The sequence below is a fragment of the Toxoplasma gondii genome, chromosome VIIa (assembly GCF_000006565.2).
Source record: "Toxoplasma gondii ME49 chromosome VIIa, whole genome shotgun sequence".
Classification (NCBI taxonomy): Eukaryota; Apicomplexa; class Conoidasida; order Eucoccidiorida; family Sarcocystidae; genus Toxoplasma; species Toxoplasma gondii.
This window is the reverse complement of record NC_031474.1, coordinates 4,109,774-4,135,738: the sequence shown is the minus strand read 5'-3', so window position 1 is coordinate 4,135,738 and position 25,965 is coordinate 4,109,774. Positions and strand designations below refer to the sequence as shown.

The 25,965-nt window shown below is 54.1% G+C and overlaps 2 protein-coding genes across 2 annotated transcripts; both read right to left on the bottom strand.

Moving 5' to 3' along the window:
* Positions 1-15: 15 nt before the first annotated feature.
* TGME49_281450 (cell-cycle-associated protein kinase, putative) lies at positions 16-7,383 on the bottom strand. The gene is made up of 9 exons (XM_002371333.2): positions 6,519-7,383; positions 5,858-6,013; positions 5,203-5,300; positions 4,249-4,460; positions 3,494-3,643; positions 2,902-3,037; positions 2,255-2,363; positions 1,754-1,928; positions 16-1,096 (listed from the first exon to the last, which is right to left on the bottom strand). The coding sequence occupies exons 1-9, from the start codon at positions 6,790-6,792 to the stop codon at positions 1,042-1,044; spliced, it is 1,365 nt and encodes a 454-aa protein (XP_002371374.1). The 5' UTR covers positions 6,793-7,383; the 3' UTR covers positions 16-1,041.
* Positions 7,384-9,799: 2,416 nt separating this feature from the next.
* Positions 9,800-25,847, bottom strand: TGME49_281440 (hypothetical protein). The gene is made up of 8 exons (XM_018781872.1): positions 23,460-25,847; positions 20,538-22,830; positions 19,153-19,863; positions 14,166-18,716; positions 13,209-13,924; positions 11,407-11,513; positions 10,846-11,017; positions 9,800-10,284 (listed from the first exon to the last, which is right to left on the bottom strand). The coding sequence occupies exons 1-8, from the start codon at positions 25,830-25,832 to the stop codon at positions 10,201-10,203; spliced, it is 11,007 nt and encodes a 3,668-aa protein (XP_018637450.1). The 5' UTR covers positions 25,833-25,847; the 3' UTR covers positions 9,800-10,200.
* Between the last annotated feature and the right edge of the window lie 118 nt (positions 25,848-25,965).

Sequence of the window (25,965 nt, the reverse complement as noted above, 5' to 3'; positions counted from 1 at the left end):
GTCAGTGCAAGCTTTTTCTGTTAGTTGTGTGTTTTCGAAGTGAAAGGTGTATTCGCAGCGAACGAGCCAAAAAACGGAACTTTCCACGCGCATTTGAATTAAGCTTTCTGCCTTGAAAAAAATAGCTGCGCTGCACGGAACGGACGCCACCAACAGACCCACTGACCACAGAATCCCCGTAGAGTAGCACGCGACGGAGCTTCCATGGCAGCTGCAACTCCCGCGCAGCCGTCCAACGCCCAGGTTTTCCACTCGCAGGTTCCGGCTGACGTCTCGTTACACTCTGCAGATCACTTCGCTTCTCTCAGTTCGCCTCTCTCACTTCGCTTCTCTCACTTCGAGACACACTGCGTCGAGACGAGTCAGCGACAGGCGAGTTCGTGAGGCACGAGCACTGAGTTCCCTGTCCTCACATGTCCTCACAACCCGAGGTGTAGCAACTCCGTGACTCTGTTTTCGCTGGTCGCTGAAATTTTATCGCAAGAAACGAACGCAGACACTCAGTCGCTAGCCACGCAGATCGGGGAGTTGTTCTACCCCCGCGCTGGTCCAACAGTGTGAACTCTTGCGGCTTCCAAGGCAACGCGACTGCCGGCAGGTTATCGAACTCCAGCGCGTTTACTCCGTTTCGGGTGCCTGTTGCCTAGACAGGCTGCTTCGCTTTTCCACGCCGACTAGCTGCGATACGGGCAGAAAAACTGTGACGGCGCGCATTTTCTCCAGGCAGTGCGTGAGAGGCATGCAAAGTACAGAGAAAAGTGAACCTACGGGTGTGCATCCAGTCGCCTCGTAGGTGGATCTTCACACCACCTATACACGGTGTCCGCAGCAAAGACGCAGAACCAGACGCGGGTCTTGAGAGAAGCAGCTCGCAAAAAAGACGAGAAGTCCGAACCCGACACTGCTGAAATTCACAGTGTATGTACTATGTGTCCGACGGGACTTGACAGACTGTTCTCGAAAAGTTTTTCCTAAAAAAAAGTCACGTCTCGAGAAAAAAGCGAGGAAACAGGCAAGTCGTCAAGAAGGCCTCGGTCCACGTCAGTCGAAGATGGAGGCCTTATGAATTCGCTTCGCCTCCAGAATGAGATTTTCTCTGAAAAACAAACAACACCACGACAGAAAAAAAGAGTCCGTTCCTAAATATTCACACAATCACACATAAGGTGGTGCAAGCTCACGGCCGTCTGTGGCGCTGCAATCGGCCTCTTTTCCTTCTCTTTCCTCGTCGCTCAATGGAGGAGCGGACTCCCGGCCTCTTCCACTGCGCCGGGCAAGCTGCTCGTAAAAAGGCTTTCTGTAAATCAGAGTTTCCCTCCGTTCTTTGAGACACAGAAAGTCCGAGTTCTCCGCGAGCGAACACTGTTCTGACACCCCGCAAATGTCTGCCTGGAAAGAGAGCTCCAGAGCACCCGGTTTCTGCTGCGATCGGCTTCAGTCGCATCTCGCCTTGGCAAGCAGAAAGCCGCGTTCGACGCAGGGCACTGGTTAGACCGAACGCCTTAATTTTTCGAGTTAACACAGCACTGGGTCGCGGCGCATCTGCACAGAGACAAGGTCTCGTTAGTCGCTGACGACTACAGCGCACTGTCGAGCTTCCTCCACCCCCGCTCATCACCACCCGGCAGAACAGGCTTTCTTAAAAAGGCCTGAAACGGAAGCATCTCCCGAACACCCCCGTTGCTCGGGGATCAGCTAAAAGAGAGTGGCGCGAACATGAGGAATCCTTTGACTCTTTGGAAAGACTCTGTACCTGTCCGAGGCGGCGTTTCGCGGTTGCCGGGACTTCTCCTTCTCCGACCCCTCCACGTTTGGCCATCGTCTCTTCGCCCTCGCTTCTTGTTTCTGTCGTGTGAGTTGCATGTTCGTCGAGAGAAGCCGGACGCAACTCATCGCAGGCTGGTCGGTGAAGTACGGGTGCAGGAGAGCTGAGAATCCGCGCCGACAGGAGAGAAAACGCGAGGGTAAAGGGAGGGTGTGCAGGGGCGCTGCAGGCCCACGCAGAAAAGACTGGAGAACGTGGAAGCGTCAGCTGGGAAGAGAAAGGCGTCGCGAATGTACGGACACAAACACAAGACGAGAGAGACATGCGAGACGACAACTAACTGTGTGAAGGAGAAAGAAAGCGGAGGCGAGATTCGGAGAAGAGAACCTCAAACGGGAGCGTTCCCTGAACGCCCCTGTTTTTCGAAGACCAGCTGAAACAAACGTGCGAAGAAAGGGTCGAGTCCGCTCACTCGTTGTCGAGACTCACCGTCACGAGCAGAGATTCGGTTCGCCGGATTGTAGATGAGAAGGCGACTCAGGAGGTCAACGCAGTTCGGCGTTTCCTTCTTGAATAGCTCGCGAAGAGAGCTGGTTTTCTAGAGGGGAAGAGAAAGACAATGGGAACAACGGAAGAAAAACACAAAAATCAAAGAGAGGAAATCGACGGAAAGACAAGACCAGAAGCACCAACAAGCACGAAAAGTTGAAAAACCGAAGCGGCGAAATCGTCGAGACACGAAACACCATCGGAAGAAAGACATCAAAAGAAAAATGAATTCACCACCACACGATACGTCTTCTCTCCAGGATGCGTCCTTCGAGTTTCTTTCTGCGCCTCTTTGTTTGATCTATGCTTCGTGAGTCCACCTTGACGAGTTCAACATTTTCTCTTCCTGTTCAACCTCGCTGCCTCCCCGCGTTTCTCCCGAATTCTTTCCTTTTTTTCCTCTTCTCATTCACTTTCTCCCCTTGTCCAACCTTGTGCCTTCGTGACTTTTCTCCTTGCCTCTGTGGTCGGCTACTCTCCGTGTTCCTTCTCTTCTGTTGTCTCTGTTTGTGCTTCGTACTTCCTGCCCTCTCCTTCCCTCTCGTCTTTCCTCTCTCTCCCTCTCTTTTTCCTTGGCTTGTGCTTACGGGAGAGGCGGGCAGCCGCAGCTGCGAGTAGCCTGGAAGAGCCTCCATCTCCGGCCATGACTTCGGCTCAGGAACCCCCAGCAGTTCGCACATCAAATTCACCTGTTCCTGCTCTGTTTTGCCTGGCAGAAACGGACTGAGACAGCGCGAGGACACAGCGCAAAAGCAGACAGCGAGAGACTCCTCTGCACGCAATGAAATCTATACACAGTTATAAAGAGATGGGTGCGGGAGGAGAGAAACGGAGAAACACCAATATACAATCACATATATAGATACATAAAATCTTCATAAAGAGACACCTACTCACAGAGATGAATCCATGTGAAGAAAGAGAGATGAAGAAACATCAATAGACAACTACGCATATATATATATATATATATATATATAAATACATAAAGCAGTGGAAACGAGAAGAGGGTCAGTTGGTTTCCAGCGCAGAAAAGAGCGTCTGTGGAGCATGTCAGAAGGAAGAGGGCAGAAGAGTCACGGGAACAAGGTTAGGACTCGAAAGAAACCGAGAAGACTCGAGGAAACAGCTCCCTGCGTAATTGGTGTCGGAAACCAGTCGTTTTAAGGCTCGCCTCACTTGTTCAGCAGAAGCTCTCCAAAGATACATCCCACAGCCCACATGTCGATTTTCTCGCTGTAGGTCGACGCTCCGAAAAGCAGCTCTGGCGCGCGATACCACAGGGTCACCACCCCGTCGGTCATCGCATGCCCAGGCTCCGTGAAAGTCCTAACAAACAAAAACGTTTTCCAAGCTTTGTTTCTCAACCCATTTCCCCAAACAAAAGCCTCTCGCACTCTATCCATATCATCATGGACACACACACGTATATACATATACAATATATATATATATATATACATATATACATATGCGTATCCATACCGCAACGTTCAGCTATGTATGTACGTTCACATACCTATATATATATATATATATATATATGCCGTATGTACAGCACTGTACTGGAAGAGGCGTATCTATGTATCTAGAAGTACTGTGTAGAAGACTGTGGTGGTGACGGTTGAAGAAAGGAGAATTGAAACTCCGAGTTGCTGGTGCAGTCGAAGAGAAACGAAGGCGCCACTGCTCTGTCGTGCCTCTGTTTTTGGAGAAGGTCGCCTCCATGAGACGCGGAGATTTCCGTTCTGTTGCATGCGCTGCGGTTTCTGGGGAACCACTAGAGAGGTACGCCCTCTTCGTTGACTGTTCTGCAGAGACCCAGGCGTTTTAGTTCTAGAAAGAACGCTCTGCGTCAGGACGGGGAAGAGGCCTCTGTTTTAGTTGAGAAGCTTTCGAGCACTCTGCATGCAGTGAAGGCACGCCACGCTCACCGAGTGAGGCCAAAGTCTGCAAGCTTGATCGATCCGTTCGAGCTGATGAGAATATTCGAGAGTTTCACATCTCGGTGAATGACGAAGTTCGAATGCAAATGGTGAAGAGCCAGCAAAAGTTGTCGCATAATGAGTTTAATTTCACTCGCTGAAAACGGCTGCGTTCGCGTATCCAGAAGGACTCCCAAGTCTCTTTCGCAGTGCTCAAACACCTGGAAAGCAGAAGAAAACAGAAACAATCCTCTCAAAGGACATACACCTCCGGCCGACGTTTCGCCTCTGTCGCCTCCACATGCTTTTAATCGAGTTTTCGAGTTCAGTCATTCGGACGCAAATTCAGCAAGCCGCGTTCGACTCCACGAACGAACTCTCACACAGTCGCTCTCATGTTCCACCACGCATGCACAAATCGAAATGCAAATATCTATAAGCGCATACATACATACAGCCAAATACATACATATATATACATATATATATATATATATATACATATACATGCATATATACATATACATACATATATACATACATACATATATACATACATATATACATACATACATATATACATATATACATATATATATATATACATATATACATATATATATATATACATATATACATATACATACATACATATATACATACATATATACATACATATATACATATATACATATATATATATATATATATACATATATACATATATACATATACATATATATATATATATATATGCATATGCGTATACGTGAATGTTCTCTTCAGCAGGACCAGGTTTCTGAAAAGAGGGATTCTATCGTGGATCTGTGGAGGGTGAGAGAGACATCCACTAGGCAGAGTCAAAGAAGTCGTCTGGATGGATCGATTCGGAGTAACAGAGGCGAAATGCAGAGTCGAGGGAAGCTCAGGACTTGAAGACCGCCTTCCGAAGGGACAACTCACAAGGTAGACGGAATTGCTTCCTGAGTACGGCTGGTCGTTGTTTTTCTTTGCCTTTGGCTTGAGAGTCAAGTCAGGTCCGCACGCCACCTCCATCAACTCTGGCGAGAAATCCAACGCATGCAAAGAAGGAAAGATGAAAGCAGAAGCAATGGAATAGCGCCACAGACAAGTTCACCAGTGGAGCTCCGCGGTTCTCAGAAGCACCGCAGTTCTCAGAAGCACCGCAGTTCTCAGAAGCACCGCCGGTCGCGCTTTTGCTCAGCTTCTTTTCCCAAGATTTCTTCGCTTGTGCGTTCCTTCTCTTGTTTCTCCCTTCTCCCTCAGTGCTTCATGCAACTGTGTTCGCTCTGCCTTGCCTTGGTACGTTTCTTCCTTTGCCTCTTCTCTCGCGTCTTGCGTACAGGCTCGCTTCTACCATATCCTCTGGCCTTCCCCTGTATCGCCTCTTCTTCTTCGCTCTCTGCCTCATCTTCCTTCTTCTGTGGGTCCTTCTCCTTTGTCACCTCCCTTCTTGTTTTCTCTCTGCCTTTTCTCTCCTTATTCTTTTCCTCTCTTCTCTCTCCTCCTTCCTTTCTTCTTCTCGCTCGCGTTCTTTTCCCCGGCTCTTTGCTTCCTTTCTGTCCTCGCGGATCGCCACAGCCTCGGCTCTGCTCACCGACGATGTGTGGATGCTGCAGCTGCTTGAGCAAGCCGATTTCTCGGACAGCAGTTCTCGGAAATCCTTCGTGACTGCTTTGCTGTTGCGCCAGGCGCATTTGTTTCACAGCGACGACGACATTGTGGCGTTTGTCGTATGCTCGCCAGACTCGTCCTGAGGAGAACACAAGGTGGACGCTTCAGGGATGTCAGTGCGGCATTCTTGCGAGGATAGGAACGCTGTTTGCAACTCCGAGTTTTACAGAATGGACTGGATTGGTTCCTCTACAGATCTCGCGTCGTCTTCAGCTCTTTTCTCGACTGAACGCTAGAGAACAGCTGACTTCGCTGAGAACACTGCGAACATCCGGTACATCTGCGAGTTCGAAGCGAGCAGGCCATAACCTTTTCCAGTTTCAAGGCGAGTTCGACAGACCGTCACCACATGAAGGAGGCCAGCATCAAGTCGACACACAGCCTTTTCTCGAGAGCACCCGAAGAGAGCGAGAGAGGAGAGTCGCTGAGCGCGAACAAGGAGAACGAAAAATCGCGCTTTACGGAGATGAGGGAAAAGCGGGAGGACGCAGGGAACCGAGCCAGGAGGCGAAGGCGTAAATGAACCAAGAGAGAAAGGGAAGGCGCCGACAGAGGAAACAAGACAGAAAGGATAACAAACTGACCGTAGGTGCCTTCTCCAATAACTTCTTTAATCTCAAAGTCTGAGATCGAACGACAACTCCCATAAAGTTTAGAGCGACGAGCCTTCTGTCCAGAAACCTGACGAAGCGCAGAAGAGGACGACGGGGAAGAGGAGGAAGTAGACGAAGAAGAAGAGGAAGAAGAGGAAGAAGAGGACGAAGAGGACGAAGAGGAAGAGGAGGAAGTAGACGAAGAAGAAGAGGACGAAGAGGAAGAAGAGGAAGAAGAATGTCCTGGAGAGGCGCAGGCAGTCATGGCGCAGAGGAGAAGAGACAAAGAAGAGAACAAGAGGAGGAAGAGGAGGGGATGAAGACAAGAATGAGACGAAAAGGATATCTTCGTCTCGTAGAAAGGAAACGGGGGGAGGCCCTAAGACTCTCTTCCCCCGTTCTTCTCTCCCGCCAGTCGAGACTTTGCCGTTTGAGAAAGGCGGAGACTTCGAGAGAGAGTGTGAAAAGACCGGCAGAAATGTCTAAGAAAAGTCTAAGAAATGTCTCTCCTCTCACGAAGAAAAGGGAGAAGAGAGGGGAGGCGAGCGTCAACCTGTGCTGAGGAGTCTCTTCTTCTCGTCGCGTAAAGACACAGAAGGAAGGACACCGACGTTTACTTCACAAAAAAGTTACAGAGGACAGAAGAGGATACGGAAGAGAGAGGAAGAAGGATGAGAAAAAGACAGCAAGAAGGTGAGACTTGACATTCGCGGCGCGCAGAAAGGAGAAAGACGAAAAAGTTAGAGCAAAGGAGAACTTGGGAAGAGCGGAGAAACAAGGCCCAAGAGATACCAATAAGAAGCTCGGTGTCGTCAGTGCTTGTTCTCGTTACAGGAAGAGTTTTTCGCCTTTTTAGAGACAGAAGGAGAAGAAAGGGAATTGAAGGAAATCGACATTTCTCTTTATTTTGCAGAGTGGGGGGAAAGAATTTCGGTTGAGTTTCTCGACGTTTCTCCGGTGGAGAGACACCGCGAACGGTCCTCCGACGTCGCATGCAAATGCTGTTTTCCTGACGATCGTTGTCTTCTCACTGCGAAAAAGTTAGCTGAGCGCGACACTCGCCACCCAACAGGCTTTTCCAATTTAAAAAAGCAGCTGACGTCTCAACTGGTGAAACAAATATATATATATATATATATATATATGTGTGTATGTGTGTGAGGGAAGAACAGAGAGAAGAGTAACGGAGGAAGAAGGGTGCCCGTCAGCTCTCTTTCACTTTTTTTTTTTGACCTTTCCTCCGTGTGTGTGAGAGAGAACGAAGACGTAGAAGGACGCGAAAGCAGAGGAGAGCGGCGGTGTCGGTCAGGGAGACAAAGACGACTGCTGGAGTCTTTGTTCCGTGGAAAAGACGTGAGTTCCTCGTTCGATGACTGCGCAGGTCGAAGTCTGTGGAATCTCAGTGTGGGCTTCTGGGAGGCAATTCCTTATAAGAAGTCAGTGTAACAAGTCCCCGCTTTTCCAGCATGTTGCGTGACATTTCTTGAGTCGACTGTACGGAGTTGTGCCCTTTAAACTGGGTCGTTTCTGCGTCGGTGGCCTAGGCACGCCTCATCGATGCAGCCAACTAACTCGGAAGGCATCCCTCTCGAGCGAGGTCAACCGCCAACCGCAGCGTCGAACAGGAAGAAAACAGGAGCGCGTCTCCGAGAATTGACTCTCCGGACGGCGGCGCTTGCCCTCCCCGCCTCTGCGGACTCTTTTTCTCTCGCTGCTAAGCCGTGCGTTCCATACCAGCTTTGACCGAGTAGAGGAGGTCGAGACAGCATATCTTATTTGTACAGTTCTTCTGCGAGTATTTTCTCGTCTAGCCGAAGGACGAAAGCAAGTGCTCTTCCACACTCTTTCCACGGCTAAAGGCGTTTGCACGTTTTGCATCGCGCAGACCCACCGTCGCTCTTCGCGATGGGTCTCTTCCCAGATTTACAAAGTGAGCTTTGTTTCCGAGACCGTTGCAGGTCTCTTGTTTTGCGGTTTCTTTCAGTCGCCAACTCCAGCCACGAAAGGTACGCTGTTTTACCGTGCGTCCAGTCAGGAGGCGCCTTCGTAGAGTGGAGCTCAGGTAGGCTGTCGCGCGTTGGCAACCGAGCTGCCCACACCAGGCAACGCGGGGAGTTTCCACACTGTTTCGAGTGTCTTCCCTCAACTTTCACAGAAAGCGTTTCGCCATCTCGCAGTCAAACCACACATGGCCAAAGGCTCCACAGATCGACGGCCTGCGCGCAGAGCCGTCTTCACTTTCCACCTCGACAACGGGAGATTTTCGCAGTCGAGAAGTTTCGCCACCCTCTTTCTTCACAGAGTATCGAGTTCCTGCCTCGGGCACCTGGGACAGGAACTCCGAGAAAAAATCTTTCTCGCCAGCGACGAGCGGCTCGCGAAGAGAAAAAGAAGCAACAAGAGAGACGCGCGCTTGGGGTCGCGAGAAGAAGCCTTTCTCATCCAAGCATGAAGGCTCTTCTCTCTACGGAACACAACCCGACAGCAGATCATAAGGGCCGCCTCGCGAAGCGCGCGACGTACGCGTGTATTTTCACCAGCCTGCCTCAGCCTCGACCTTTCTGTACATCGGAAACGCGCAAAAAGACGGATCTGTTGACTCGCCACAACATTCTACCATACACATCTCCGCTCGAGGTCTCTCCCCTGCGCATGCGCGTTTCCCGCAGGAAAGGAGAAACCAGCAAGGCTTCTCGCGGTTCTGGAGAAACTCCTCGTCGCAAAAAGCAACTCAACTCTCACGATACCGAACGCCACACAACAGACTCTCTCTTTAACTCACACAAAAAATAAGTCTAGTCCGCCTGCACACTTCTATGTAGACTGGATCTGGTTACATATATATACATATATGTATATATGTATATATATATATATATATATATATTTGACAGTATATATTTGGTCAGGGGGGATCGAGAGGCGAAAGAGGGGCGTCGGAATACTGGCAGGATTTCTGGGCATTCTTGGGGAAGCGCTTTCTCTCTTTTCTCCGAACTTCATGCCCCCGCCTGATTCTCCCGTCAGATCGCTATGAAAGATGTCCGCATGTGCAGCGCATTTTCGGAAGCAGGAGAGGGGGTGCGTCGGCACCCTGCCACAATGCACTTGACAGACAGAAGCGCATTGATGTCTCACCAACACAGATGGTCAACAAACGCATCACTCTGTCTTGAACGCGTTCTGAAGAAGCCGTCGCGGAGAATCTCGAGAACGGGAGCGAAGAGAGGAGGCACACAAAAACATGCGTCTCTCCCGACGCGGAAAACGCATGCAAGAGCAAGCTGAAACGATGCGCGTACAACAGGGCCGCAATGCACGCAGCGCGCGCTACCAGTCTTCTCTTTGTTCCATCTCTTTTCGTCGAGCCTGAGAAAAAAATCCTTCCATCTCTCGTCTATCCACTCCGTCACCCTCCTGCATGCGATCCCTCCTTCCACTTCCACTCTTTACACAAATACATATATATATATATGGTATATATATATATATATATATATGGTATATACATACATATATACATATATATATATATATATATGTATGAGAATGCATTCGTGTATAGAGATATACACGTATACGTCTATTTATGACCAGTTTTGTCTGGCTCTGCAGCTGGACGAAAAAATTTGAATGTCTGCGTAGACAGAGACAGCCGGAACGACGTGAGAAGCTAGAAAGCAATTTGGATGCCTTCCATGTCCACGTCGAGTCCGATTCGAAAGTCTTGGATGCCAATGCGAACTTCTCCCTTCGCCTGCATGCAGGAGACGCGCAGCAGACGAGAAGAGTCAAATCAAACGCCGTTGGCTTTTCAACGGAAACCAAACTCCCTCCGCCCCGCTCCACACATGCAGCTCTCAGGCCTCAGTCAAGCAGCGAACATCAGAGAACGACACACAACGCGTCTCCTCGTCCTGAAAAGACGCAAAACATTCCTTCCGGCACCACAACGTCTTCATGTAACAGGCTGAATCAGCTGTTCCCGCTGCTCAGCCACACCCAAAGAAATGCAGGCACCTACACAAATATTTATATATATATATATATATATATATACATACATACATATTTCCTCGATCGCGTGAAAATCATACTTCCTCATACGTAAATAAGCATATATATAAACATCTATGCATTATGTATATATGTATATATATATGTATATATATATGTATATATATATGTATATATATATGTATATATATATGTATATATATATGTATATATATATGTATATATATATGCATATAAAAAGATGTGTATTTATGTGTGAAGATGCAGGTGGATATTCACATCAGGTTGTTGGTGTACGTACATCGATGGCGACGTTTTTCCGGGTGCCTGAGACGATGTTTCTGACAATGGCGAGAGCCGCGCTCGTGTTCTGCAGCTTCGGAACGATGCGGACTGGAGTTGAATGAGAGATTTGCATTGGAGGGATAATGTCTGGCTTGTCTCCCTTGTCGATCACCATGCCTCCCAGAGACCTAAAAAGCACCAGTGAAACAATCGAAATTCCAAAGATGTCCACCACAAACAACTCCACCAACAGCGAGTGCTAAAGTGTCTCCCTGTAATCAAGTCGATACACGTGATGACACATATATACATATATATATATATATATATACATATATATATGTATATATATGTATATATATGTATATATACACGCATGCATGTATGGATCTCTGTGGAGTTGGAGAGTTACGGGTGGAATCCACGAGAAGGAATGGAGTCATTAGGCAGATGCGTCGAGGCGAAGGAGTTTTCTATTTATTCCTGCTTGAGCGCCAGAGAGAGAGACAGGCACACACAGAGAGGGAAAGAATCCGCCTTATATTCGGACACAAGGACGCCTTTTCGGACTGCTTACTGTCCTTCGTAGAAGGTTTCCATGTCGGCGTAGTACAGTTTGATCGGAACTTTCACAGGATTTTCGTAGACGGACACCGCCTCGATGACGGGGACGAAGAAGTTGAGCTGAGCACGGGAAGCAGAAACACACAGACTCCCTTGTTCTTGCAGACTCGGTCACTCAGTTCCTTCCCTCTGAAGAACGAAACGCGATTGTCTCCTCCACTCCGGCGCTGCAGAGAAGCATCTCCGAGTCAAGGAGAATCGTATCTTCGTTCTCAGGCTTCCCCCGCCTCTGGTCACACACCGAGACAGCGTCTCCTCTTCAGATCTCTGTCTCCTCCAGGGGATCTCCGGATCCGCAGGAATAGCCTGTCTTGTCTTTCCCTGACGCACGGCCACAGATTTATCGATTCTGCTTCCAGAGATCCAAGGCTCCTCGAAAACAGCGGCCTTCCTCGTTCTCTTCTCTCGCTTTCTGTCCGGTTCCTTCCGACTTCTTCGAGGTCATTCAGGGCAAAAGAACAGAGAGCAAGAGGAGTAAGGCGTGGAGAGAAAGCGAGGAAAACGTCGACGAAGGGAAGACTCGGCGTCCCCACAGGTCTCACGGAAGAATATCCATGGTCTTCAGACCTCCAGAAATCCGAGGCGACGTGACTCACTCGCGTTTCGCTCTCCCCAGCAACAGAAGCCAAGCGAGATCAGCGCGTCCTCTGTTCCCTTTCCACTGCCTCTAAAATGCCAAAATTCTTCACCAGGCAGATCTGAAAAATTCGCGCTTGACACCTGCCTCTCGGTGACTGATCTCTCTGTCTCCCTCCACACGAACTCTCCGGCTCTCGGTGTATACAATTCATACATATATATATATATATATATATATATATATACCTTGACCCTGAAATATAAATATATATATATATATATATATATACGTATCTTTCTGTGTGTGTGTGCACAACGTCTCTGTCTCTCCTTGGACGGGTGACATCCCATCTGTCTCTGTGTCTTTCCCCATCTCGACGCGAGTCGTTTTGTTTTCTTGACTTGCACAGACGTCCGCAGCCGAGGGATTCGAGATCCAGTCCAGATGGTCCAGAGGCGACGAGCAACTTACGGACGGCAGACCGCGGAGGCGCGAAGGACTGGCGATTTCCGGGAGCGCTTGCAGCAAGCTGTGTGGATCGTTCACTTGCGAGAGAAATGAAGAGACTGGATTCTCTGCTCCATTCTGTCGATTTGAGGTCCAAAGCAAATGCGCAGGTCGTCAGAATCCAGAACAACAGGGACACCGGGACGCGAAGAAGAAACTCCGAACAAAGAGAAGAGTCAGCAAGCGAAGGAAGTCCGGAAAAGAAAGTCTCCGCAAAAAAAGGCTCGGCAGCTGCTCCTTCATTGCAGTCCGCAAGGAGACTCGCGCAATCAATCCCCTTCCAGCCACACCGGCTCTTGTACACACAAAGCCGTCTCTACTCACGTGATAACATACACATACATATATTCATATATATATATATATATGTATATATGTATATATATATATATATATACATGTGGATATGTATGTATGTATATACATGCATGTGTTTATAGGCACGGACTTAGAGTTTGGAGACCAGTGTCCTGTCTTCGAGGGACTTTTAGAAATCTTGAGGATCGCACCACACCACATGCCTCTTACCTCTCTCGCCTCACACAGGAAGCGTCTTCCTCTCGCGTTCCATATGGATGCATATATATATATATATATATATATATATATATATATATATGTACGTGTGACTGCATCGCATGGCACAAACTTGGTTTTCTGTGGCTTACTCGGAAGGAGATCTGGACGCCTTTGATGAGTTTCTGTTGGGTGCCAGGTAGGTCGACGACGGCTTCCATTTGAGCGAAGAGGCCAGCGAGAATTGGGTTCTCCGAGCTGTCAAGCGAGCCGCGAATCACGAGTTTGCCGGTTCGTCCATTCATGTAGTTGCTCATGATTTCGCGAGTGCCGATCGCAACTTCCTCGCCTGCGACGTCCACGACGGGGCGCAGCAAGACCGCCTTCCCGATTAGCCAGCCGTCGCTCGCAGCGTACTTTTCTCCTGCGCCTTCGCCCCCTCCAAATTCTTGGTCGTCTTCCTGCTCCGCCCCCGAGTCCAGGAAGTCCAGGTCTGTGGCCGCGGCCGAGCGAGAGTCTTTCTGTCGCGCAAAGATCGCAGGGCGCTTGGAAGGCACAGCCATGTCGGCGACTTGAACCATTCCTGCCTGAATGACGTAGCCGAACTGCGGGTGAGGCTGCACGAGCTTCAGCGCAGGGGGAGACAGGAGTTTCAGGTCTCCCAACTGCTCGCGTTTCGCGGGAGAAATCGGGGTAAACATATCCAGAGTCACCTTCCCCAAACGCACTGAAAAGTTCTCCACCACCTTCGGCATCATCAAACGCAAATGCGCCGACGCCAACAACCCGTGAGCCTTCCCAGACTGAATGCCAAACTCCTCCATCTGAAACGCGTTCTTCACTGTCTCCGGATCAAGGCCTCCAATGCCTACAAAGAAAACGCGGAAATAAAAAATACCCAAAAAGACGTATACACACATATATATACATATATACACTTATGTTTATATATATATATATATATAGATAGATAGATAGATGAATAGATAGATATGTATATATACATCTATACATAGCTTATATGTGAGTGTATGTGTAGGCTGTGTTTTGTCGTTCTCTGTGGGCGATGCAGGCATGGATCTCGCCGTCGGTTTCTCTTTCAGATTTACATTTGAAGCTTTTGGTAAGGTTGATAGGTACGTCTTGGATGTCCAGAGTCCCGAGGGCGGTGTGTATTTTGAGGTTTGCGCGGCCCTTCAAAAGGATGTGCATTTCTCCGCGTTTGTTGACGATTTCGGCGATCATGTTCGACAGGGCGTTCTCAGCGCCTTCGAGGACGCTCAAGCGCAAGGCGTCGACGAAGAACTTGAGCGCGACAGGCGCCCCGACCGCGGCTTCCGCAGCATCTCCGTGCTGCGCTCTGACGAGAGCAGAGACCGGCTCGTCGCGCGCAGCCGCCGCGAGCGTCACGGGCGCCTCGGCCTCGAGGAGCTGAGCCGCAGAGACTGGGGCCAGTTCTCCGAGGTGCATTGAGCCGAGCGGCGTCGGCGGTCCTTGGTCGTGGCGGTGAAACAGGGACATGTCTCCGGCCACCGTCTCCACTTGGTGTCGGATGTCGAGTCGCTCGGGCAGCGCGTAGAAGACCTGGACCTCGCCGGAGACGAAGGGATCTCGGGGACCGGTGAAGTCGACGTCAATGTTGACGAGTTCGACTTTCTTGACCATGTCCGACACCGCGTCTTCCGGGCGTCTCCCGCGACCTGCGCCGTCGCCGAACAGCGACCCCGAGACAGGCACCGCGAACTCGACGTTCGCGAGCACCTCGCGAAGCCACCGTGGCGCGCGGCCCTGGACGCCTGCGTGGGCAACCGCGAGCTTCGCAGCCTCGCTCGCGTCGCCCGCGGACGCCGAGAACAGCCGCTTTGTCGGAGTCCCCCGGACTCCTACCGTGTACTGTTTCTCCAAGAAGAACGAGGAGGCGAGTCGACTGAAGGCTTCCAGGCCCTCCGGCTTCACTGCGCCCTCGAGTTCCACTTCGTTCCTCCCGGGCAACATCGCAAAGTGAGGAAGGACCACAGCGCCGATCACCAGTCCTTCGTAGGTCAGGTCGAACGCCATCGGGCCGAGGTCCACAGAAACGTCGTGGCTGTTCTCCATCACCAGGCGCGTCGACAGGTGAAGACCTTTGACCGTCGGATCTGCAAAGTCCGAGACGCGCAGGTTCTCGAGAGCCCCCTCGGAGAGATGTTGCAGCGTGCGACCTGCGAAGATCTCCAAACCTTCGACAGGCACCTCGAGAGACAGCGGAAGCTCGCGCAGATCCAGAAGACCTAACTCCGTGTCAACCACAACCGACGCGGACCCCCGGACGTAGACCTCAACTGACGCAGTCGCCTGCATCAAACTGAGAGCGAGCGCCGCGAAAGAGTCGCCTCGGTCTTCGAAGGTGAGGACAGCATGCTCGAGGTGCACGTGGATTTCCTCGCCGACATGTTCTAGCGGGACGTCTTGCATTCGCAGCCACCCGACAGTCTCCAGGTCGTCGTCTTCGTTCGTCGCCGGTGCGTGGACCGACCCTCCACGCGCCTGCAGTCGTCGCACAGACCCACCAGACGCCGCGTCTTCCTCGGCAGATTCGCGCGTCTCAGACGGCCTCGGTCCTTCCTCGATCCCTCCGTTCTGCGCGCTCTGCTTCTCTTGTCTCTCTTCTTCGTCTCTTCTTCGCTTCAGTTCGACGTCGAGGCGCACGGTCTTCACAGCTAGCCGCGACGCGTCGCCGAACGGACTCTGCAGGCGCGCGCGGACGTCTGCACTGAGGGCGACGGCGTCGTCTCGGCTCTGCACTGCCGGCGCAACGGCCGAGATTCCGACACTCTGCAGAGAGAGGTTCGCGAAGGAACCTGCGACGTACTTCTCTAGGCCTTTAGCAGGCAGCGGCGCCCAGACGCGCATCGCCCTGGCTGCCTTCGAGAGCCACAGAGGCGTCGCGGCTCCGACCAGCTCCACGTCTTGGCCCAAAACGAGGAGGTTCGGCGACAGGCCTCGAAGGGCATGCGAGAGGAAGTCGGAGACCACAGGCAAATCCGCGGCGCGCGGCATCAACTGTCCAGACACCGCAATCGTCGACACACCCGGCTGCAGGGACAGATTCGGGATGCGCAGTGAGCCTAGGAAGGCCGAGGAGACCTTTCGCGCGTCCGTCGCCGTCGGAGGTTTCGAGAAATGCTCGGTCAACGGCATGTCCACTCTGAAGGCCAGCGACCCAAGCGAGAGGGAAACGTCCATGGGAAGGCGGAGAGCCATCGTGGCGTCGAACGCGACACCGGATTCGCGGGGAGACTCCCCGTCACTTCGGAAGTTCAGATCCACGAGGTCGAAAGAGAGGTCGTCGAGGAGCCCCGCAGGCGTCGTCGCTGCGCCTTCTTCCCGAGCTCCTGCCGCTTCGTCTCGGCGCTCCGCTCTCTTCGATTGCGCAGCGGCGCCAGCCAAGTTGAGCAAATCCGCCGCCGAACGCACGTTCAAGCCTTCGATTTTGAACGCCCCGAAGGCCGTCGAGACGCTGGCATGGACCGTCGCTTCATACGGCGTGGACCCAGCCTCGCCGTTCAGGAGCGCGGCGACGAACTCGCCGAAAACAGCTCCGTCTCCCGCGAGCTCCAGGGTGTCTCCGAAGTTTACGTGACTCAGAGACAACTCGAGTCGAAGCAAGTCGCCCTCCTGGGACTGCGAGCTTGGCGGCCGCGAGGCCAGTCTGAGGGTCGCCATGCGAGGTCCGCGGGAGGCTCCGGATTCGGCGCCACGGTCCGCAGCCGGCGAGAAGAGCAGAATGTCTGCCGCGACTTCCTCGACGCGGAGCGCGACGTCGGAGCCCAGCGGACTGCGAGTTTCGACAGAAACCACAGCGTCGGTGGCGAGGTGAGTCGCATCGAGAATCGCGATCGACAGAGCCTGTAGTCGCAGACTTTCGACGAGGTGCAGAGCAGAATCGAGGCCGGAGAGGGCAGGTCGTAACTGCATGCGGTCGATGGTGTCGAGGAGCCAAGCCGGGACGGCTGCGTTCGCCGCCGTCGCGCGGTGACTCTGAATCAGCAAGCCGACGTCTCCGCTTCCCGCGCCGACTGCGCTGCGCATCAGCGCGAGGAGACGCGAACTCGGACTGCCTCGCACACTCGAGGCCTCGAATAATTCGCCTTCGACTGCAATCTCCCGCGGCTTGCCATCCAAAGCTCCCAGCACTGCCTCTCGAGTCTCGACCGAACCGATCACGACTCCGCCAGACACGAGGTCCAGCTTCAGAGTTCCTGCCTGCACCTCCATGGCTTCCGCACCTGCGCGCGCCTCGGAAGTCGCGTCCGACGCATTCTCCGCGTCTGGGACCGATCCGAGAGCGACGCGAGCGGAGAAGAGAATTCGGTCAACTCCATCTTGGTTGAAAGCGACGTGATTCACTTTGAAGGACTGCATCGACACACCCTGAGAGAGACTCGCGAGCAACGCTCGCACTCCGGAGAAGGGCACCGCTTGCCTGATCGCGAGGCCGTCGACAACGAGCCGCCCCAACGGAGTATGGACAGTCGCGCCGGCCTCGCCTTCGACGCGAATCAAAGAAGTCGGCGCAGGCCCAGCATCCGGAAAGGGTGTCTCCGTCGCCTCTGCGACAGCAAAGTCGGCGAAGGCTGTTGCGTCGGTGACTGCGAGAGCGCCGGAAAAGGGCAGATCCACAACGCAGAGGTCTCTCTCAGAGGACTGCGAACCGCGGTCCTTCGTTTCGTCGAAAGAAGAAGATCTCCCTGCTGTTTCCGGCTTACACGCGTAGCTTGATGCCAGCCTTGACGCAAGCGCGGAAGGGAACGCCTGGGTCTCGATGGCAGACGCTGCTTCTGCGCTCCTCTCCTCGCTCTCTTCTACGTCACGCGAACTGATACCGGAGAGGCGCCCGAAGACTCGGTTTCGCTGCGCGTCGCGCAGATCTGCGTTCACGGATACATTCTCGATTTCCAGAGACGCTCCAGGACCGAACGGATTCTGCAGATGCAGCTGGAGACGCGAGTCCAGCAGCAGCGGCGCGTTCGCCCCCGGCTGAAGGCGCACCAAAACGGTCTTCAGCTCCAGTTGCCTCAGCAGATCCCGAGGCAAGACCTGCTCGCCGTCCACGGGCGCTTCGAGCGCGAGGCCGTCGAGCCCCACAGCGAGCCAGAGGGGAAGAGTCCCGGCAGGAGCGTTGCCCGAGCCAGCGGCGTCTGTGAGAGTCTCGTGAGATGGCTGAGTCACGAGACCCGCAGTCTCCAAACTCCTGTCCACCTTGATCTTCACAGAGACCGGGGAACGCCTTCCACTTTCTATCGCTTCTTCTCTTGTGTCTAAATTCTCTCCGAGAGTCACTCGGCTGACTACGGCCTTCACTAAGGCGTTCAGGTCGTGCAGCCCGCTCTCAGTTGTTTGTCTGTACAGCCGACCGCGGACGCGAAGCTGAGTCTCGCGAGGAGAAGGCTCCACCACCACCATGTCGTCCGCCAGCCAGACATGGCCGAGGAGCGTCTCGTTGAAGGAAATGGAGAAGAACAGACGAGGCAGAACAAGCCGAACTGGCGCCGGATTCTTCATCGACGCGACAGCGGCGAGAGAGACGCCTCCGTTGGGGTGGGTGCCGTCGAACGAAAAACTTAACAGACGCGGAGAAAACATGTTTCCTTCATTCGGGGAGGCAGGCACTGACGACTCTAAACGCAGACAACAGAGAGAAATGCATGCATGGCCACAGGAAATGCAGAAGAAAAAGATGGGGAGAGTGGGGAGAGAGTCGATGGGCAGTGATAATCGAGTGGGCGGGGACGATGCAAAAGGGGAGAGAGGAAAGATGTCTGGGATTGAGTGGAGAAGAGGTCAGAAAAAAAACTCAACGGGGACGAAAAACTAGGAAGTACTCACCAACCACGTGTGAGGCAAGAAAGAAGGTGAAACACCGGAAGCGGCGCTGAAAGAAACGCTGAAAGAAACATTTTCCGATATATCGAAAACCGACATACACAGGTCTCCTCTCTCTGTTGTTCTTTCCTCTCCTTTTCACCTCGATGACGGTCTCTCTCCTCTCTTCTGTCGGCTTCCCTCTCGTTCTCCGTTCTCTCCTCTCCCGCCTTCACTCCTTGCACTCCTTACCTTCTGCATCGTGCCTGTTGGCGTCTGGCCTCTCTGCTCCTCCGAGAGAAATTGCTTTTTCGATCCGCAGTCCACCGATGACAAGCGTCGCCTCTCCGACGTCGACTCGGACGTCGGCGCGGCCTTGAAGAACGAGGCCCAGCGACACAGTGGGCGTTTCGAGGAATTCCTGAATGGCTCGTCCGAGCTGGACGCCCTCCGCGTCGAGCAGCAGACGTCCGTCCTCGACGTTCACCGAGACCTTCAGCGAGGCCTCAGAACCGGACCCGGTGCTCGTCGCGGGCGTCTCCGGCAGTGCGAGGTGCCCGAGGCGGCGGCCCTGACGGTCGGAGACAGTCGCCGAAAAGGAGACACTTCGGACAGAGACAGGGACGGCGGAGCCCAGCGGGTTGAGGGCGACGACCGTCGTGGCCGCCTGGAAGAGAAGCGACGCGGGAGCCTTCGGAGTCCACCCCACAGCAGAGACAGTGAGGGCATCGAAGGAGACATCCTGGAGGAGGTGCTGTCGATCCATGCTCGGCAGAAGCTCCGCGAGCGGCGGAATTTCCGGAAGAATCGTCGCCCCGCGGAGCGCCAGCGCCAGCCACTCAGGTCCTTTTTTTCTTGCGGCCGCGGAGACCGCAATACGCAACTCCAAGTCTGCATTTAACAGCGCGCGAGTAACCAGCGAAGAAACTGCGGCCTCCGTGCTTCTGCTTAGAAGGATCCCACCTGAAGAAAAAAGACGCGCATTCAGAGACAAACACAGGGGCGCTCAAAAAAGCGTCTCGAGACGTCGAAGGACGGTCAAAGGGTCCAAAAAGCAATTCACAAATGTGCAAAGGTCCGTAAGGAGACTGGACAGCATCCACGAGATTCGAAGGAGAGATCACTCAAGCGAAAAGAGTGGATAGGGAAAAAGAGAAGAAGGAGGGGCACAGGTCCGAGGAGACAGAAGGGAAGCGGAGGAGGTTTTGCATGCGCGCCAAGAACAGGAAAGAACGTAGTCGCGACCGCAGAAAGTTCTTCACCACGACGCTCTCGACTGGACGAACAAAGGATTATTGGAGGATCTTCCTGCTTGACGAGGTTCCTCCCCCTTCAAATGCACCGACAGTCCAGATGTCTCTCTGCGCGCGTCTCCTGCTTGCAGGGGCTATCCATCTCGACAGAACGCGATACGCGAGCATGCATTTATAAATTTATATGTATTGCTCGACAGGCACATAGGCAGACATTCATTCGAAAAGCTAAACAGGGTGCACTTGTACGCACTGCTGCATCGTCTGTGCATCGATTTCAGTCAGTTTTTGACAACAAGAAACTGCCAATGCAGAGACTGTTGTGCACTCAGGTCGACACCGCAGCTCGCGACTGCATGCGCCTCAGCGATGGTTTCTGCCTACCGACGAAGTTGAGGAAATTGTCACCGGGGACGAGAGAGACGTTTGCGCCCTTCACCCGTCCGACCGTCGCTCCCATATGGAGGATGTCCAGTTCGATCGACCCCATGTCGACAGTGGCCTCCGACGGATTTCTCATCAGCGCAGTGAGATCGAGAAGAAGCGCCTTTTCTCCAGTTTCCCTTGACACTCCCAAACGTTGCCTCCTTTCTTCCTGCCCGACTTCACCCTCTCCGTGAGTCTCTTCGCTCGTCTCTCTGTTGTGAGCCTTTCCTTGTGTACGTCGTTGGGAAGCGTCCGGACGAGGGATCGAGGGAGGAAGATTGGGTCGGTTTCCGGCACTTTCCGCGTCCGGAGAACTGTGCGCGTTTCCGTCGAGAAAAGACCGGAGGGATCCATATCCCACGATTTTGAACGCGGTTAACCTCGACCCTTTCAGCGCATGGAGCCCCTGAAGCGGCAAGGCGGACTTGACGTCCACGTTTCGAATCTTGACGTCTCCGAAGCCGGTCTGAACGGTGCATTCGGCCTCGCCGAAAACCAGCAATTCCACGTTTTCGCTCTCAAGAAACGCATTCACAAATTCCGCAAAAGCTGCGCCGTCTCCCGCGAGTTCCAGAGGGACCGCCAACGGCAAGACGAGACGCAAAACCGACGCGTCGCCTTCAGAAGAAGTCGAAGGCGGCGTCGCGCTGTCTGAGAAGAGATGCCCGACGGCTTCCGACTGCAAGTTTTTCACCTGCGTAGCGAGACGTCCAACCACGAGACGGCGAGTCTTCGGCTGCACTGAGAATCGCTGGGTGACACTGTCGACCCCTGCAGAGTCTTCAGCGCCTTCGGGAACCTCCGAGACCACTGGCCGGGAGAGGCCGGAGGGCGTCGGCACAACAGCAGCCTCTGTGGGGAGGTCGACGGCCAGCGCGAAGGTGAGGGAGACAGCCGACAGCCTGAGGGCGAGGTGTCTCCCCAGCGGATTGTTGAGGAAGAGTTCGACGGATCCGCGCAGCGGGACAGCTTCGTCTAAACTGTGCGTCGCTGTCTCTCCATCCAGAGACATGCGGAGACCCTTCATGTTCACCGATCGCACCAGGTCGGCTGTCGTTCCAACTTGAGGCACAGGGACATCCATCGAGACTCCTTCGACGCCTTCCTGCACCCACTTCATCGGCTGTCTCTTCTGTGAAACGCGAGACAGCTCTCCGTTTTCTCCTCCGTCTTGGTCAGCCTTCTCTTCTTCGAGCGCATCCAAGAGCCGCGCAGCGGCGGCCGTGATGGTGACTTGCATCATCGGGACCTGTTCGCCGGCGGCTTCCTCGACCGCGAACGCGGCGTCTCCAGGCATCGAGCTCGGATCCTCGGCGGTCTGTCCAGCTCGGGAGTCGCCGCGCGGCGGGGAAGCGACAGCGGCGGAGAAGAACTCGGAGATGGTGTCCAGGGCGTCGGCTGGAGGCTGCAGGCGGCCGGTGAAGCGCAGCTTGTTTGTGCCCTGCGCAATATAAACGTTCCGCGCAACCACGCTTCCGATCAAGACGTCGCGGAACCTGAGATTCAGTCCGAGGTTCCCCAGGTAGACGGACGTCGGCGCCTTGCTGGGGAAGGCGACGACGGTCGAAATCAGCCATGCACCGGGTACTTCGCCCGTGACTTCGAAACTCTCGATCTTCACATTGCGCATGTCCCCCATCGAGGCAATCGTCAGCGTCTGGTCCAGCGGCAGGTTCTTCAGCACAAGCGGTCCGAGTGCAGTCACGGTCTGAATTTCAACGTCAGACTCGGTGAACGCGAGAGCGACGAACGGCGCGGGCTCCGACACCATGTCCCGAATAAACGCCGAGAAGGGAACACCCTCGTCGGCCAGTTCGATCGTTCCCTCCATGTCGAACGAGACGTCCATCACAGACATGTTGACCAACACTGGCTTGTTGTCGCGGGAGACAGCCAGCCGTCGAGAGGGTGCCTCGTCTCCGTCTCCTTCCGGTTTCGCCTCAGCCTGCAGGCGCTTCGCCAGAGGCGCGAGGAAGGCCCCCGCATCGTCACGAGATGGCTGAGAAGCGGCCTCAGGGAAATTCACCAGTTTCTCTTCGCGCTCAAAGGCAGCGACTTCCGTCCGGCTTGCCAGCGGGGCCGCCGCAGGCTCGAGAGAAGAGGAGGGCGCGAAAGAGTTGTTCTCGGAATTCAACGAAATTTGGGGGTTCTCCACTGGACGCGGCGGACCGGTTGCATGCATCAAACCGTTTATCACTCCCATTGGAGTTCCGTCGAGGCCGCCTCGCCGCAGCGAGGCAGACAGAGACACCTGCAAAAGCGAAAGAGAGAGACAGAGAGAGAGAGACGGGAGACAGGATCAGAGTTCGAGGAAGCTTCGCGTTTCTCCGATTCGCCGCAGCCTCTGGTTCCTCTACAAACCAAATGCAGACGTGGTGAAACAGTTAACGAGCAATCGAGGAAACAGGAGGAGAAAAGAAGAAGTGTCTTTCAAGGGGGAAGAAAGAAAAGAAAAACGCGCAAACTCAAAGGTTCATACACTCGCGACGAACGTCACACCACCTCGATTCACATCCTGGATGTTCAGTCGCTCCTCCACACCTTGTTCTCTTCGTTCACCTTATTTTTTCTTGGTTTCTCCCGCCCCTTGGATCAAAGTCCTTTCCTCTTCTTGTTCCAGAGACTCGCCAAGTGAAGACTCGCTTTCCGAAAGCGGAACCCCCAGTGCTCTGTTGTTTCAAGAAGCCCCTGGATAGCATTCCACTTGCCCCACACAACTCCGCGGCCATGAAAAGCAGTCTTCGTATCCAGTGAGCAAAGACCCTCAAAAGGACTTCATCACTCGACTTCGCAGTCTCGGCACTCTCGCGAGAAGACGTTCGGAGTCCTCTCCCTCGCTTCAACCTCTTCCGACAGCAGCGTCTCGCTTCCTGTTCTCACCGTCTGGATGTCAAGGGGAGATTTGTCTCCGAGGGGATTCGCGAAGCGGACAGTGACTTTGGCGGCGACGCGTGCTACGTTCTCCGCACTCGGTTCGGCGCTGATGTCGAAATGGTCGAATCGCATTTCCTTGACGAGTCCGCCGCCTTGTGTTCTTTCTCCAACTCCGCCGTCTCTCCGCCGCATGTGCGTCTCCTCGGCACCAAACAAGTTCTTGACAGGTGTCTCCATGGCGAGGGCGCGAACTGCCGCCGCGAACAGCGGCTGCGTCGTGTACACGCCGACCGTCTTGACGTACACAGGCGCTCCGGAGAGCGAGGCGGACATCATGTCCGACAGCGCAGTTCGGAAGCGAGTTGCGTCGTCCTCAGAAGGCGTCATGCGCGCCATGTCCGTGCTGTAAAAACCTTCAATTTCGGCGGGGGAACCCACGGCTTCTGCGTTCCGCTGCTTCGCGACTGTCTCCTCCGCAGGGCTGTTCGGCACCTGCAAGGCCTTCTGAATCTCTCGAGAAATCGGGACGACGGCGGGATGGAGTTCGGCGTCGAACCAGTACAAGTTCCGCCCGCGCTCCAGTAGAACGGGGCCTCGGGAGCGTAGGAGCCCGATCGGGGTGTCTCGATACGAGAGAAGAAACTGGAGTTCGCCCAGCGAGTTGATGGCTGAGGTGCTCGTGTTGTCAAACGCGACTTTCGCGCGCGCTCGGAAACGGTTTTCGTCGCTAGCCGCCAAGTCCATCTCCTCGACCTGGAAGCCGCGGGCGTTGCGGGCGGAGTCGACGACGGGCAGCGGCGGTCCTTCGATCTCCACAGTTTTGTCAAAGGGGATGTCCGAGAAAGTCAGACCCAGAACGCGGATCTTGGCTTGACCTTGGATTCGCCACTCACTCTTTCCGTCTCGGAGCATCGCCGTGAGAAAGGCGTCCCAGTGCGGTCGATTCGTGACGCGGAAGTCCGAGGAAAATGCAACATTTCGAGTCGACGGCTGCATGGTGAAGCCTGGAACGGTCATGCGTCCTACAGGCCGTTCCTGCCAAGAAATCGACACCGGCAAGTCCTCAACGTGTGCCGCGACCGGCGTGGAGGAGAGGAACTCGAAGTCGATGCTCGCGAGGAAGCCGGAAGGATCGGGATTCTCAATAGTCGTCGACCGGACGCGAACTCGCACCGCCTTCACCTGCTCAGCGACGATGCGCGGCGCGACCAAGAAAAACAGGATCGGCAAACCTATCGCAAGGAGCAGCAGAAGAAGCAAAAAGAAGAAGAGCAACCGGCGTCGCCTCTTGTTCTTCCGAAAAGTCGCAGGCAGCCACCTATAACTCCAGAAGCCCCCGCCATCGCCGGCCTTGTCCGACGGCTCCAAACTCCGCGACGACGAGTCCTCCCCGTCTGTCAGCAAGTTCTCGCCCCCTGGAAGGGTCTCCTCTGTCCCCTCGCCCTCGCGCTTCTTCTTCAAAGATGCAACTGGCGCGATCCCCAAAAACGAATCCGCTTTCGCATCTCCACTTCCGTTCTCCTTGGAATGTATGTTTCGGCCCGCGTCTAATCCGCAAGCTCGACTTTCTTCACCTTGACCTCCACTTCGGCCCTCCTCCGAGGACCGCCTCGCCTCTTCAGGCTCCATCTCCCGTAACTCCTGCACTCGCGCCGCACCCGAAGACGCCGCAGGACTCGTACTCGTCGCGTCGGGCGCCGCGTCGCTCGAGCCTTGAGGAAAGCCGTCGTCAGCTTGGTCGTTTCCTGAGGCGGTGGTTCGATCGGATTTTCTGGTCAGTACGCTTCCTACGCTGCGGCCATCCTCAAGAGAAGCCAAACTCGGAGACGCCTGCCCAGTCTCGAGTTTTTCCGATGCATGCGTCTGCACCGACTGCCAGTAGGACTGACGACCTAGAGAGTCCTCAGGACTCATCTGGCCCCGCGACTGGGCCGTCGGCGCCACGGAGACAGAGGGCGAGGTCGGAGGCACTTCGGACGGCGCGCGGATCTCTTCCGGGTGTTCGCAAGACGGGAGAGAAGACTGCTCCTCCGGCTGGCGTCTCGGATTCGAGGTCGATCGCCGCCGAGTCTCTGCGGTGACCTCGACGAAGTTCTCACAGAAGAAAGAGGAGCTCGAGGAGAAGGAATGCAGAGAAGGCGCAAAACTGAGGCCTCGTCGCGCATCCACGGGGACACAAGGCGAACGTTTCGGCAGAAGCCGAGGCACGACCCGCCCTACAGGCGCCTTCGACGCGAGGTCGCCAGGATTCACACCCGAGCTGTCCGCAGCTCGAGGCTTCTTCAAGATCGAACGAACGGGCATCACCGGGGCCTCAGCCGCAGACACCTCCCTCTCCAGAGAGGCCGAGGACGCGAGCTGGCGCGACCGCGCCGGCATTGCGGGGTCCGACAGAAAGAGAGATGCGTGCGAAAAAGACGGAGAGACGCGGCGGAAACCAAGAATATATCTAGAACAGGGCAAAGAGAGGAAACGGGTCCTCTACGCCTCGGTGAAGGGAAAGAAAAGAAAC